This window comes from Papio anubis, chromosome 13 (assembly GCF_008728515.1).
Source record: "Papio anubis isolate 15944 chromosome 13, Panubis1.0, whole genome shotgun sequence".
Taxonomy (NCBI): Eukaryota; Metazoa; Chordata; class Mammalia; order Primates; family Cercopithecidae; genus Papio; species Papio anubis.
The window spans coordinates 35,521,538-35,533,696 of record NC_044988.1 but is presented as its reverse complement, the minus strand read 5'-3'; the positions used below and the strand labels follow the sequence as shown (position 1 = coordinate 35,533,696).

General features: G+C 36.7%; 1 protein-coding gene across 8 annotated transcripts in view; it reads right to left on the bottom strand.

Annotated features, from left to right (window-relative positions):
* Positions 1–12,159, bottom strand: part of UHRF2 (ubiquitin like with PHD and ring finger domains 2) — a 99,138-nt gene that overhangs the window by 23,904 nt on the left and 63,075 nt on the right. For 7 of the 8 annotated variants that reach the window (XR_004177863.1, XR_004177864.1, XM_021927506.2 and 4 more), the window contains 4 exons: positions 7,332–7,441; positions 5,120–5,306; positions 1,129–1,252; positions 792–899 (listed from right to left, as the gene is read on the bottom strand). Coding sequence is in view for 6 of the 8 variants with exons in the window: in XM_021927506.2 (XP_021783198.1) it covers positions 792–899; positions 1,129–1,252; positions 5,120–5,306; positions 7,332–7,441 (529 nt within the window). In the remaining 2 variants the exon portion in view is untranslated. The remainder of the gene's footprint in view (positions 1–791; positions 900–1,128; positions 1,253–5,119; positions 5,307–7,331; positions 7,442–12,159) is intronic. The other variant, XM_031654219.1, reaches the window with a different exon arrangement.

The following is a 12,159-nucleotide window of genomic DNA, read 5'->3' as shown; positions in this document are numbered from 1 at the left end:
CCTGTAATCCCAGCACTTTGGGAGGCCGAGGCGGGTGGATCACGAGGTCAGGAGATTGAGACCATCCTGGCTAACACAGTGAAACCCCATCTCTACTAAAAGTACAAAAAAATCAGACGGGCATGGTGGCGGGTGCCTGTAGTCCCAGCTATTCGGGAAGCTGAGGCAGGAAAATGGTGTGAACCCGGGAGGCAGAGCTTGCAGTGAGCCAAGATCACACCACTGCACTACAGCCTAGGCAACACAGCGAGACTCCATCTCAAAAAAAAAAAAAAAAAAAAAAAAAAAAAAATTAAAGCCACTCTTAATTAATGTTCAGAATCCTAGGTGTAATTCGAAATGGGAAATTATTTTATTCTCGGATTAGCTGGCACTTCCTCACCCAATGTCTTAGCATTTGTTCAGGAGGATAAATCCCAAAGACAACACCTGAAACAAGCTTAGAGTTCATCAACATTCAATGAGAAATTGCTACACCATTCAAGTTTAATATTTCAACTGCTAAATTTTTGCAAGAAAGGCTGTTTAGAAAGCTTAACAATTAATGGTTACTACCATAACTATAACAGAACAGTAAAAACAAAGTGATGAAAATGCATAGCTAATGCCCAATTCTGTGATGTACGTTCCTTTGTTAACCTCCAGGAAGAGTATACCCATCCTAAAATAAAATCTTTCATTCTAACAAGTCAATGTCACGTGTTAGGGTCACTTAAAATCAACAGACATTAACACTGCTATAATCTGATAGCCAATTTTCCCTTTTCAACTAAGCCAATGTTAAAACATACCTGAACTCTAAATCTCCAAGTTGATCCAACAGGAATACCAGGAATAGGTCCATAATGATTAGAAGGGACAATAGTACATTCTCTCGTACGACCAACACAAGCCATTCCCTACAAGTCACAACACAAACTTTGAGAAATTCATTATGTTAGATTTTAATGAAAGCCCTTAATTCTGAGATGTGAATAAAACAGGAACCCAACTGTTTATGTAATTTAAGTACCACTGATATTAACAAATAATGATATTGTTTAATCTTTTATACCATTACTACTATTGGTATCAAAACATTATATACTATAATTGCTACTAGGAAGAAAAGAGGAATTTCTTCTTTACCCTGCCCCAGTCTCTCCGGCTTTCAGTACTAGCTGATGGCATCTTTGCTTTCTTTTTACTCATCTTGAGTCTTTCACCAGCCTTTACAACTTCACTGGAATCAGTTTTACAGGAAGGACAATACCTTTAAAAGAAAAAAAGAACGAAGACATTTTCACAATGCCATATTAAGGCTAGTAACAGAATATTAGCCTTCCCAGGTAAGAGCAAGTTTTAAGATGTATTATTTGGTATACATTACAGAGCTTTAACTGGCATTAAAATACTAAACTTTTCAAAATATTTACATGGTTAGGCTGGCTTTTAAAATATCCTTGTCATTCCTTTAGATATCTTATAAATCCTCAAATTCAGTTAAAAACTCAAAGCTATGAGATTCAGAATGATAACATGAACTCTAAACTTTTCACTAACCCTGAGAATAGAAATTTGAAGTTCCTGTCATTAAAACAAAAGTAGCTAGATCTTCCTAGAACATTCAACTGTGTAACAGATACATCTCCCCATCTAAACTGGTTATTAGAATTCCCAGAAGAAAATGGTAGTTTATATAACAAGTATACATGACTTCAAGGATGTTTGTTTATATTAACCTTATCGTTAGCTTCATTTTAATTCCTTGTGCTTGTTTGTCCTTTAGCCTATTTGTAATTGATTACCCTACTATAACTTGTATTTCATAAACTACCTTGAATCTTTTCTAAAAAGCAAGGTATATGTCTACAGAATAAGATGAGGCTATTCTTACGTCACCAAAAAACGGAAACGTTAGGAATACCCTAACAAAGATCTAATGGCCACTGCCCAATTAATCTCAAATTCCTTTGCCCATACTTTCTATTTCACAATTATCTATTCTATGTAGCTTTTAGAAGAAAGAATACTATGCCCACAAGTCAATCCAATTATGAGATACTTTGTTGAACACTATAGGAGACAAAAATTTAAATAATTCAATCCCTGATCCTGAGCAAATTAAGTTTGAGAAGGCACTAAATTAAATTTGAATTAAATTTCTTTCTAGTTGGAAAATCAACTAGTTGGAAAATCAGGAAGGCTTCCAAAAATAAACTGTCCTAAAGAAAAGCTGTATTTTATCCAATGGGCTCATCTTTGTAACTAACTTTATTAAAGATTCTGTGATTTAAAGCAAGTATTATCTGTTTGATGAGAAAATCAGTGCACAGGTTAAATATCCAGACAACATGATTTGGAGAAGCAGAAAAGATTTAAGATTAAGGAGTTCCAGGTGAAGTGAAAGACCTTGATACAAATGTAGAGATATGCTCCAGAGTAATACAAGACACTCTTCTAATTATATCATCCTAAAGTCATCTCTGGGATTGATTCACTCCTTCAACAGGTTTGTTCAGAACCTCCTATGTGCAAGGCACTATTTTGGTGCTGGGGTTAAAAACGTTTGTACATAGTAGTTAAGGAAAACCAGTACATACAAGGAAAGAATTCCAGAAAGTGTTAAGTGGAAATACATCAGGGTTATGTGTTAAGAGTGACTAGAAATGATATGCTTCTTACAGTAGATAACCCAAGAAAAGCATTCCCGGCAAAGAAACAGTTAAGTGCAAAGGTCCTGAGGCACAAAAAGAAATGGTATGCTTTGAGGAAGATAAAGGTGGGTAGAGACCAAGGTTAGTAAGTAAACAGGCTAGTGATAAGCAACCGAAATTAGAGAGTAGACATGGGCCAGGTCATAAATGGTAAGGGCTTAGATTTTTATTCTAAGTGAAATAGGAAGACATTAGAGAGTTTCAAACAGACAAATGATCTAATTCAGGCCTTTTTAAGCTCACTCTGCTGCTATGGGAGAAAGGATAGCACATGAAGCAAAGAGACTAGTTAGGTATCTGTTACAGAAGTTCAAGGAAGAGATAGTTGTTTGGGCTGGGAGATGAGAATGAAGAAACATTAAGAACTGTCAAAATCTACTGATGTAGAGTATGTGAAAGAACAAAAGAACTGAGGATGAAGTTTAGCTTTTTGGCATAAAATGATTAGTTTTTGGCATAAAATGAAGTTTAGCTTTTTGGCATAAAATGATTAGTTCTATTTAATGAAGACTAGGGGAGGAGCAGGATTTTAGGGAGTTTGTGGAAATCAAGAACTCCATCTGGACTAATTTTGTGATGCCAGTCCACTAAGCAATTGCATATAGGAATATAAAGCTCAGGGGAAATTAGAAATGAAGACATAAATTCAGAACTATTAGCTTCGTATTTAACATCTCATAATTGGATGAGATCATCTAGGGAACAAGCATAGTTCCCTAGCATAGAAAAGAAGTGGATAGTGCTTTGGGGGTTAGGGTAGGGGGGCTCTGAAATCTGGTAGGTGAAGGGAACCCAGTAAGAGACTAAGAAGGAAAGGCCAGTGAAGTAGGTAGAAAAATGGGATTATATGATCTCAGAAGATCTATAAAACAGAGTAACCAGCTAAGCAGTTGAGTAAGGAATGAGAACTGACCTTTAGGTGTAGACATAAAAAGTGTCTGTGAACCTGACATAAGCAGATACAGTGGAAAGAAAGCTAGACTGGAGTGCAGAAGTATGAACAGGAGAGGAAATGGAAACAATTAGTAGAGATAGCTCTTGAGAATCTTTGCCATGAAAGAGGCAGAGAATGGGGTAGACAGCTGGTGGAGAAATGGGATCAAGGGAGGTTTGTGTGTATTTTGAAAATTCAAGAGATTCTAGAATGCTAATGAGAACGATCTGGTAATGGTAACTTGGGAGAGGGATTAACTGAAGAAGTGAAGTTTCTGGAAAGACTATGGAACTGTAAGAGAAGGTGAAAGAGTTTGTATTTTAGAAAAGCAGAAATATGTCATCCACTGAACAAGAAAGAAGGAAAATATGAGATTTCAGAAGAAACAGTTATTAGTGATGGTAAAATTCAGAGTGTGATCATATAAGGTAGTAGTAGGAGGTAAAAGGAAGAAGATATATCCTTTCCCCCTTTCTCTCACCTCTACAGCCTCTGTCATAATACAGCAACAGCCTTCCCAACAGATTAGGGAGAGATCAAAAGGAACAATCTATTTTTCACAGATACCAATTACCCACTTGTGACATCAGTTATTTCTGACTCAGTTGTCCTTCTTAAAAATGCTCAACAGTAGCAATATGGCACACAGTTTAAAAAGAAAAACCCTCCTCAACATGGTATTAAAAGGATTAACTTTGGACACATTTTTCCCAGTCTCTTTTCTGATAACTTCTTTTTGTAGTTATCACTATGCCATAAGAGAAGAACAGATTTTGGCAAGTATAACTGGAATCTTCTTCGATGTATCAACATCACAGGATCAAATACAGTAATCATATAAACTGCTTTGTTAGTGTTTAGTAAATGTTAAGTACTATTATAGACCATAACAAGGATATCTAGCATGGTTGGGGGTAGAGGACCATCCATAAAGGATAACCAGAGGAAGTCACATTTAACTGAAAAGCTGAAGGATTAGTATCATCTTGAAGTTAAGCAAAGAGGATAATGCTTCCAAGATAAAAATATGGCAAGTGTGACAACCTGGAAAAGAACATGGCTTACTTAAGGAGTTGAAAGATATTTAATCTGGCTAGAGTGTAGAGTATTTGGGGAAATGAAAGAGGAAAGTGGTAAGAGATACAGGCTGGAGAAGCAACTAAATATCACACTAAATATCACTCCTGTAAGGCAACATAAACCCTCTGAAGCAACGAAGCAACACAATCAGATTTGCGTTTTTGAATGAACACAGACTCTATTATCAGAGAAGAAACTGAAGGGATTAAAAAATGGAGCAAGAGATGGTTCAGAAGTTGTTACAGTAATTGAATAAAGCTATGAATGCTAAGTAACCACTGGTCATAACATTTTAAGCACTTTTATATTACGTATCTTTAGAAGTCTACTTTTGGTGGTTCAAATACATATTTCATGTTTAATTATTTACATAGCAAGAACAACAACAACAAAAACCTGATAATCATACCAGTATTCCTCTTCTGGGACTTTATCCAAAGGTGGATTCAGACAGTAAATATGATAAGCCACATTACATTCATCACACAGAAGCTGCATGTTGGGTTCATGTTTCCCACCACATACACGACAGGAGCAAGAATGGCATTTCTTATCTGGGTCTCCACCACACAGGTCACATTCAGGGTCATTTCGCCCTATTAAGAACAAAATTATAGCAAGCCTAGTCTTAAAACATTTTTTGTATCTATGAACCGCATAAAGAAAAGTCTGTGGAAACAGCATTATTTTTTATTTTTTTATTTTTTTTGAGATGGAGTTTTGCTCTTGTTGCCCAGGCTGGAGTGCAATAGCGTGATCTTGGCTCACTGCAACCTCTGCCTCCCAGGTTCCAGTGATTCTCCCGCCTCAGGCTCCCAAGTAGCTGGGATTACAGGCAGGCGCCATCATGCCTGGCTTTTTAATTTTTTAGCAGAGATGAGGTTTCTCCATATTGGCCAGACTGGTCTCAAACTCTTGACCCCTCAGGTGATTTGCCCACTTTGGCCTCCCAAAGTGCTGGCACCTGGCCAGCATACAGCTTTTTTTTTTTTGAGACGGAGTCTCACTCTGTCACCCAAGCTGGAGTGCAGTGGCCGGATCTCAGCTCACTGCAAGCTCCGCCTCCCAGATTTATGCCATTCTCCTGTCTCAGCCTCCCGAGTAGCTGGGACTACAGGCACCCGCCACCTCGCTCGGCTAGTTTTTTGTACTTTTTAGTAGAGACGGGGTTTCACCGCATTAGCCAGGATGGTCTCGATCTCCTGACCTCGTGATCCGCCCGTCTCGGCCTCCCACAGTGCTGGGACTACAGGCTTGAGCCACCGCGTCCAGCCAGCATACAGCTTTTCTAATGAAAAGAAAGGAACCAAAAAGTATAATCAAGTGTGAGGCTTTAAAAATAAATGCCTGAGGCCAGGCGTGGCTCACGAGGTCAGGAGTTCGAGAACCTGGCCAACACAGTGAAACCCCATTCCTACTAAAATTACAAAAATTAGCTGGGCCTGGTGGCAGGAACTTGTAATCCCAGCTACTAGAGGCTAAGGCAGGAGAATCGCTTTAACCTGAGAGGCAGAGGTTGCAGTGAGCCAAGATCATGCCATTTTACTCCAGCCTGGGAGACAAGAGCAAAACTGTCTCGAAACAAAAAACAAAAAACAAACAAACAAAAGCCCCACCATGAATGAAAAGACCTAGAATCTAATTCTATCTCTGTTACCAAATGTTTGATATCAAGCAAGAAAAATCTGTAAAATGAAGAGGTACAGCTGCATTCTAACCTTCTAATGTTTATATAAGCCTCATTTATTACCTCCCAGAAATTCAAGGCTCAATCAGCACTATAATTCTAAGACTTTACTTGTGTAAAAATAAATCTCATTATTAAAAACTAAACGTGGGTGGCTAACAAAATTACAGAAACAGGCTTTTTCTTTGGACAGAATCTATAACAGAGGAAACAACAGGAAATCCATCAACAGATAAAAAGACAATGTGGTATATACATATACAACAAAATATTATTCTGCCATAAAAAATAATAGAAACCTTTCATTTACAACATGGATGAAACTCGAGAACATTATGTTAAGTGAAAGAAGCCAAGTACAAAAGGACAAATGTGACATGTTCTCTTTCATATGTGGGAGCCAAAAAAAATTGATCTTGTGCAGGTAAAGAATAGAATGATGATGGTTATTAGAGGCTGGGAAGGGAAGTGGGGCAGGGGATAAAGAAGGGTTGGCTATAAGGTGCAAAGATACAGTTAGAAAGAATCACTAAAAGAACAGATTTGGAATGTTACCAACACACACAAAAAATGATAAATGTTTGAGGTGATGAATATCCCAATTTCCCGGATTTGATCATTACACATTGTATGCCTGTATCAAAATGTCACATATACTCTTTAAATAACCACAACTATTATATATCCATAATATTTTTAAAATAAAGAATAGCAATAAAATACCAAGATAATATATTTCTTCAAAAATAACATTTTATCATTTGGGAAAAATTCATTACAACAAAATGAATCTTAGATCAAAACTGTTGTCTTGAAAATAAATTTGTATGGTCTACACTTTTATACTTCCTTCCAAGTTATTCACTGACCAGTACAAATAAAGTTCAATAATGTACAACACATACAGTCTAAGCCCAAAAACAAAAATCCATACTTAAAAACTTTCCATCTGCAAACGAAAGAGGATGGGCTCCAGGTTTCTCAATCTTGAAGATTTCATCTACAGATATTATCTTGCAATCATTTAAAGTTCCTTCAGAACCCCTGTTTAAAAAAGGAAGAAAGGTTAACTTCTGCCAGCAAAATCTAAGGTATATAAACAAATAACAACTAAAAGTCAGTTTGGAATCTCACTGAAATCTGCCTATCTATAAACTGAGATTAGAGCTATTCCAATCATTCTGAACTATTGTTTTCAATAGTAGGAAAAGTCCATAGTGATTAGTTAACATAATATGAAAAAAAAAAATACAGGCTTCATTAGTTTATCCAGTAAGAAGTAGCTATCTTGTAAATTTAAAGACTAGGTAAAATGGTATTCTGTCAATTACAATGGAAGATTTAAATAATTTCCTGTTACATCTGTGCAATATTAAACCTTTCTATCAAGAAATAAGGTATGTTTTCTGTTAGTTTTGTCCTTTGGTAGAATTTTAACATTTCTTTTATGTAAGCAATATATTTTCATATACTTTTGTGAAAATGTAATTACATGGGATAATTCTGTAGATTTAAAAAATCTAAAAAAAAAAAATTTCCAATAAATAAAATTTCTAGGCAAAAATAAGATAACCCTTTTCATAAAGTCTTTCATACTAAACCATACTTGTCAGACTCAATTCATATTTGTTTGTATACACTTCTTCAAAGTTTCCTACATGGGTGTGGATTTGTACATTTCTCCATTTATTTATTTGTTTGTTTATATTATTTATTGAGATGGAGTCTCGCTCTGTCACCAGGCTGGTGGTGCAATCTCGGCTCACTGTAGCCTCCAACTCCTGTGTTCAGGCAATTCTCCTGCCTCAGCCTTCCAAGTAGCTGGGACTACAGGCCTGCACCACCATACTCGGCTAATTGTTTTATTTTTAGTAGAGACAGGGTTTCACCATGTTGGCTGGGCTCATCTCCAACTCCTGACCTCAGGTGATCTGCCCACCTCGGCCTCCCGAAGTGCTGGTATTACAGGCATGAGTCACCATGCCCGGCCTATTTCTCCTTTTAATCTGTTGGCTTTTGCTTTATTAGGTATAGATTTAAGAAGGCTACATCTTATTGAGTAGCTTATCTCTAATAATGCATTCTGAATCAAAAGTTTACTTTCTTTTGGTTAGCACTTGCTTGAAGACTTTTTCCATCCTTCCACCTTTTTAAAAAAAACTTTCAATGTCAAATATATACAAATGCAGAAAACTCCATAAATGCATAGCTTTGAACCAATTATCAATATACACATCCTTTGTGACCACCAACAATGACAGAAGACAGAGGAATATCAACTGCCTCAGAAACCCTTACCTTGTCCCCTCACAATGACAACTTCGTGTCCTTCCAAGAGTTATATTTACCTTAATTTTTTTCATCATGTCACTTGTCTATCTCCCTAAAACAGTTTTGCCTGTGTTTGAAAAGTCTCTAATCTATAAATCCACATGCCATCTCTTTCCTCCTTGAAATCTGTTAACAATTCCAACCATTTGTCCTGAAGTGTTTCTCACAGTCTTGATTTTTGATATTTGCATTCCCAAAGTATGGTTCAAACAGTTTTTCCTGTCATTCATATTTCTTGTACATTGGTAGTTGATCTGGAGTGTAGGTGAAAAATCTTTAAATAAAGTTTTATTAGAACTTAGTTATGCCATTTGATTTTTGTATTATCTATGGCTGGTTTCATGCTGTAACAGCGGAGTTGAGTAGTTGTGACAGATCATCTGGCCCCCAAGTTAAACTATTTACTATCTGGCTCTTTACAGAAAAAAAAATATTGCCAACTCCTGGGCTAAAGACTCAGTCTCAATCAGATTTAGGCTCATTTTCTTGGTAAGATAATTTCATAGGTCTGTTTCCATCAGGAAGCGCCTAGTTATTTGTCTCTTTTCCTCTCATAATGGCAGCTACTAATGCTCAATGCCTACATTAATTCATTGGGGATTAGAAAATGTTGATATTCCCATTCTATCATTCCCTTCTCATCTCATTTACTTGGCACAATTTTATAGAGAAATGACCTCATTAACTAGTTGGTGACCCAGTAGTATAGCTCATATAACAAAGATAAAATGCTGATTCAGCAGTTTTAAAAATAAATCAGTCTCTATCAACTTCCATGGTGACAAGTTTTTTTGTGTTACTATAAACTCATGGATTTAAATATATTTGGTATGTCTCAACCAACTGTATTTTTCTTATCAATGTTCAAACTGTCTCATCTTTGACCAGTGGGAGCTTCCAGTTGACTCTCAAATCCTTCTGACAAGAACTTAGCAGACTTTGTGGGATTCCTTATTTGCATGACAAGATATTCCAGGTTCATCTTGCACATTTTCTGCCCCCCAGCGAGGAGTTTCTTTCAGTGGGAAAGGTATTTTGAGACCATAGTTAGGCACTAGGAAAGCTTACTACAACTGGGTTGATTACTGTTTGTAGCCTATAAATTTTAAACATACACATTAATATACACACTCAAACACAGAACATCTCATGAGTTCATACTAACAATTTGTATTCAAATTCAGGGCTAAAGGATATTTACTTTATTAAAAAATTATGTATCTTTGTTTCTTTTTCCCCCAACCAGAAAAATCCTAGTTCTTAAGGATACCAGAATTAGAACACTACAAATACTCCTTTGCTTTATCCCACATTACATGCAAGACATTGTTGCCAGCTGTCAATTGCTGAAAATAGTTTAAATTTTTTGCATATATTCCTTCCATTTTTTAGTTATAATGTAGCTGTGTCAGGTCATAAAGCCAGTACATACTACACTTTCTCCTTTATGTTCAATTAGTCCTGGTTCTAAATGCAGAAATATTTTAAATATTGAGCACAACTCTTTATTTCAAATTATCTTCAGTTATCTTGATTGTTTGAACCTAGTTCTCCTCAATATTCCTTAGGAAGGCTTCATCAGAACAATACTCCCGCAGTTCTTTAAAGTTAATGACAGTTTGTCTATAGCTGTTATACTAAAGGCTACTTTGACTAGACTTAAAATCCTTGGCTCTCCTTCACTCATGCTTTTCTGGAATGTTTCCCTTGTAAGTATGTTATACTGTTCCTTACTTTCTCACTCTAACTTCACATAAAATTTAACATCAATCCTTTCCTTTTGCTTATTTTCATCAATTTCCTGAACCCTTTAAAGGGTCTAACTTCACTTTTTGCTAGCAGTCATAGATCACACTTTTTATTATTATTATTATACTTTAAGTTCTAGGGTACATGTACACAACATGCAGGTTTGTTACATATGTATACATATGCCATGTTGGTGAGCTGCACCCATTAACTCATCATTTACATTAGGTATATCTCCTAAATGCTATCCCTCCCCTCTTCCCCCTCCCGACAATAGGCCCCGGTGTGTGATGTTCCCCTTCCTGTGTCCAAGTGATCTCATTCCCACCTATGAGTGAAAACATGCAGTGTTTGGTTTTCTGTTCTTGTGATAGTTTGCTGAGAATGATGGTTTCCAGCTGCATCCATGTCCCTACAAAGGACACAAACTCATGCTTTTTTATGGCTGCATAGGATTCCATGGTGTATATGTGCCACATTTTCTTAATCCAGTCTGTCACTGACGGACATTTGGGTTGATTCCAAGTCTTTGCTATTGTGAATAGCGCCGCAATAAACATACGTGTGCATGTGTCTTTATAGCAGCATGATTTATAATCCTTTGGGTATATACCCAGTAATGGGGTGGCTGGGTCAAATAGTATTTCTAGTTCTAGATCCTTGAGGAATCACCATACTGTTTTCCATAATGGTTGAACTAGTTTACAATCCCACCAACAGTGTAAAAGTGTTCCTGTTTCTCCACATCCTCTCCAGCACCTGTTGTTTCCTGACTTTTTAATGATCGCCATTCTAACTGGTGTGAGATGGTATCTCATTGTGGTTTTGATTTGCATTTCTCTGATGGCCAGTGATGATGAGCATTTTTTCATGTGTCTGTTGGCTGCACAGATGTCTTCTTTTGAGAAGTGTCTGTTCATATCCTTTGCCCACTTTTTGATGGGTTGTATTTTTCTTTGTTGTAAGTTTGTTTGAGTTCTTTGTAGGTTCTGGATATTAGCCCTTTGTCAGATGAGTAGACTGCAAAAATGTTCTCCCATTCTGTAGGTTGCCTGTTCACTCTGATGGTAGTTTCTTTTGCTGTGCAGAAGCTCTTTAGTTTAATGAGATCCCATTTGTCAATTTTGGCTTTTGTTGCCATTGCTTTTGGTGTTTTAGACATGAAGTCCTTGCCCATGCCTATGTCCTGAATGGTATTACCTAGGTTTTCTTCGAGGGTTTTTATGGTATTAGGTCTAACATTTAAGTCTCTAATCCATCTTGAATTAATTTTCATATAAGGAGTAAGGAAAGGATCCAGTTTTGGCTTTCTACTTATGGCTAGCCATTTACTAAATAGGGAATCCTTTCCCCATTTCTTGTTTTTAGTCAGGGTTGTCAAAGATCAGATGGCTGTAGATGTGTGGTATTATTTCTGAGGGCTCTGTTCTGTTCCATTGGTCTAGATCTCTGTTTTGGTACCAGTACCATGCTGTTTTGGTTACTGTAGCCTGGTAGTATAGTTTGAAGTCAGGTAGCGTGATGTCTCCAGCTTTGTTCTTTTGGCTTAGGATTGTCTTGGCAATGTGGGCTCTTTTTTGGTTCCATATGAACTTGAAAGCAGTTTTTTCGAATTCTGTGAAGAAAGTCATTGGTAGCTTAATGGGGATGGCACTGAATCTATAAATTACTTTGGGCAGTAT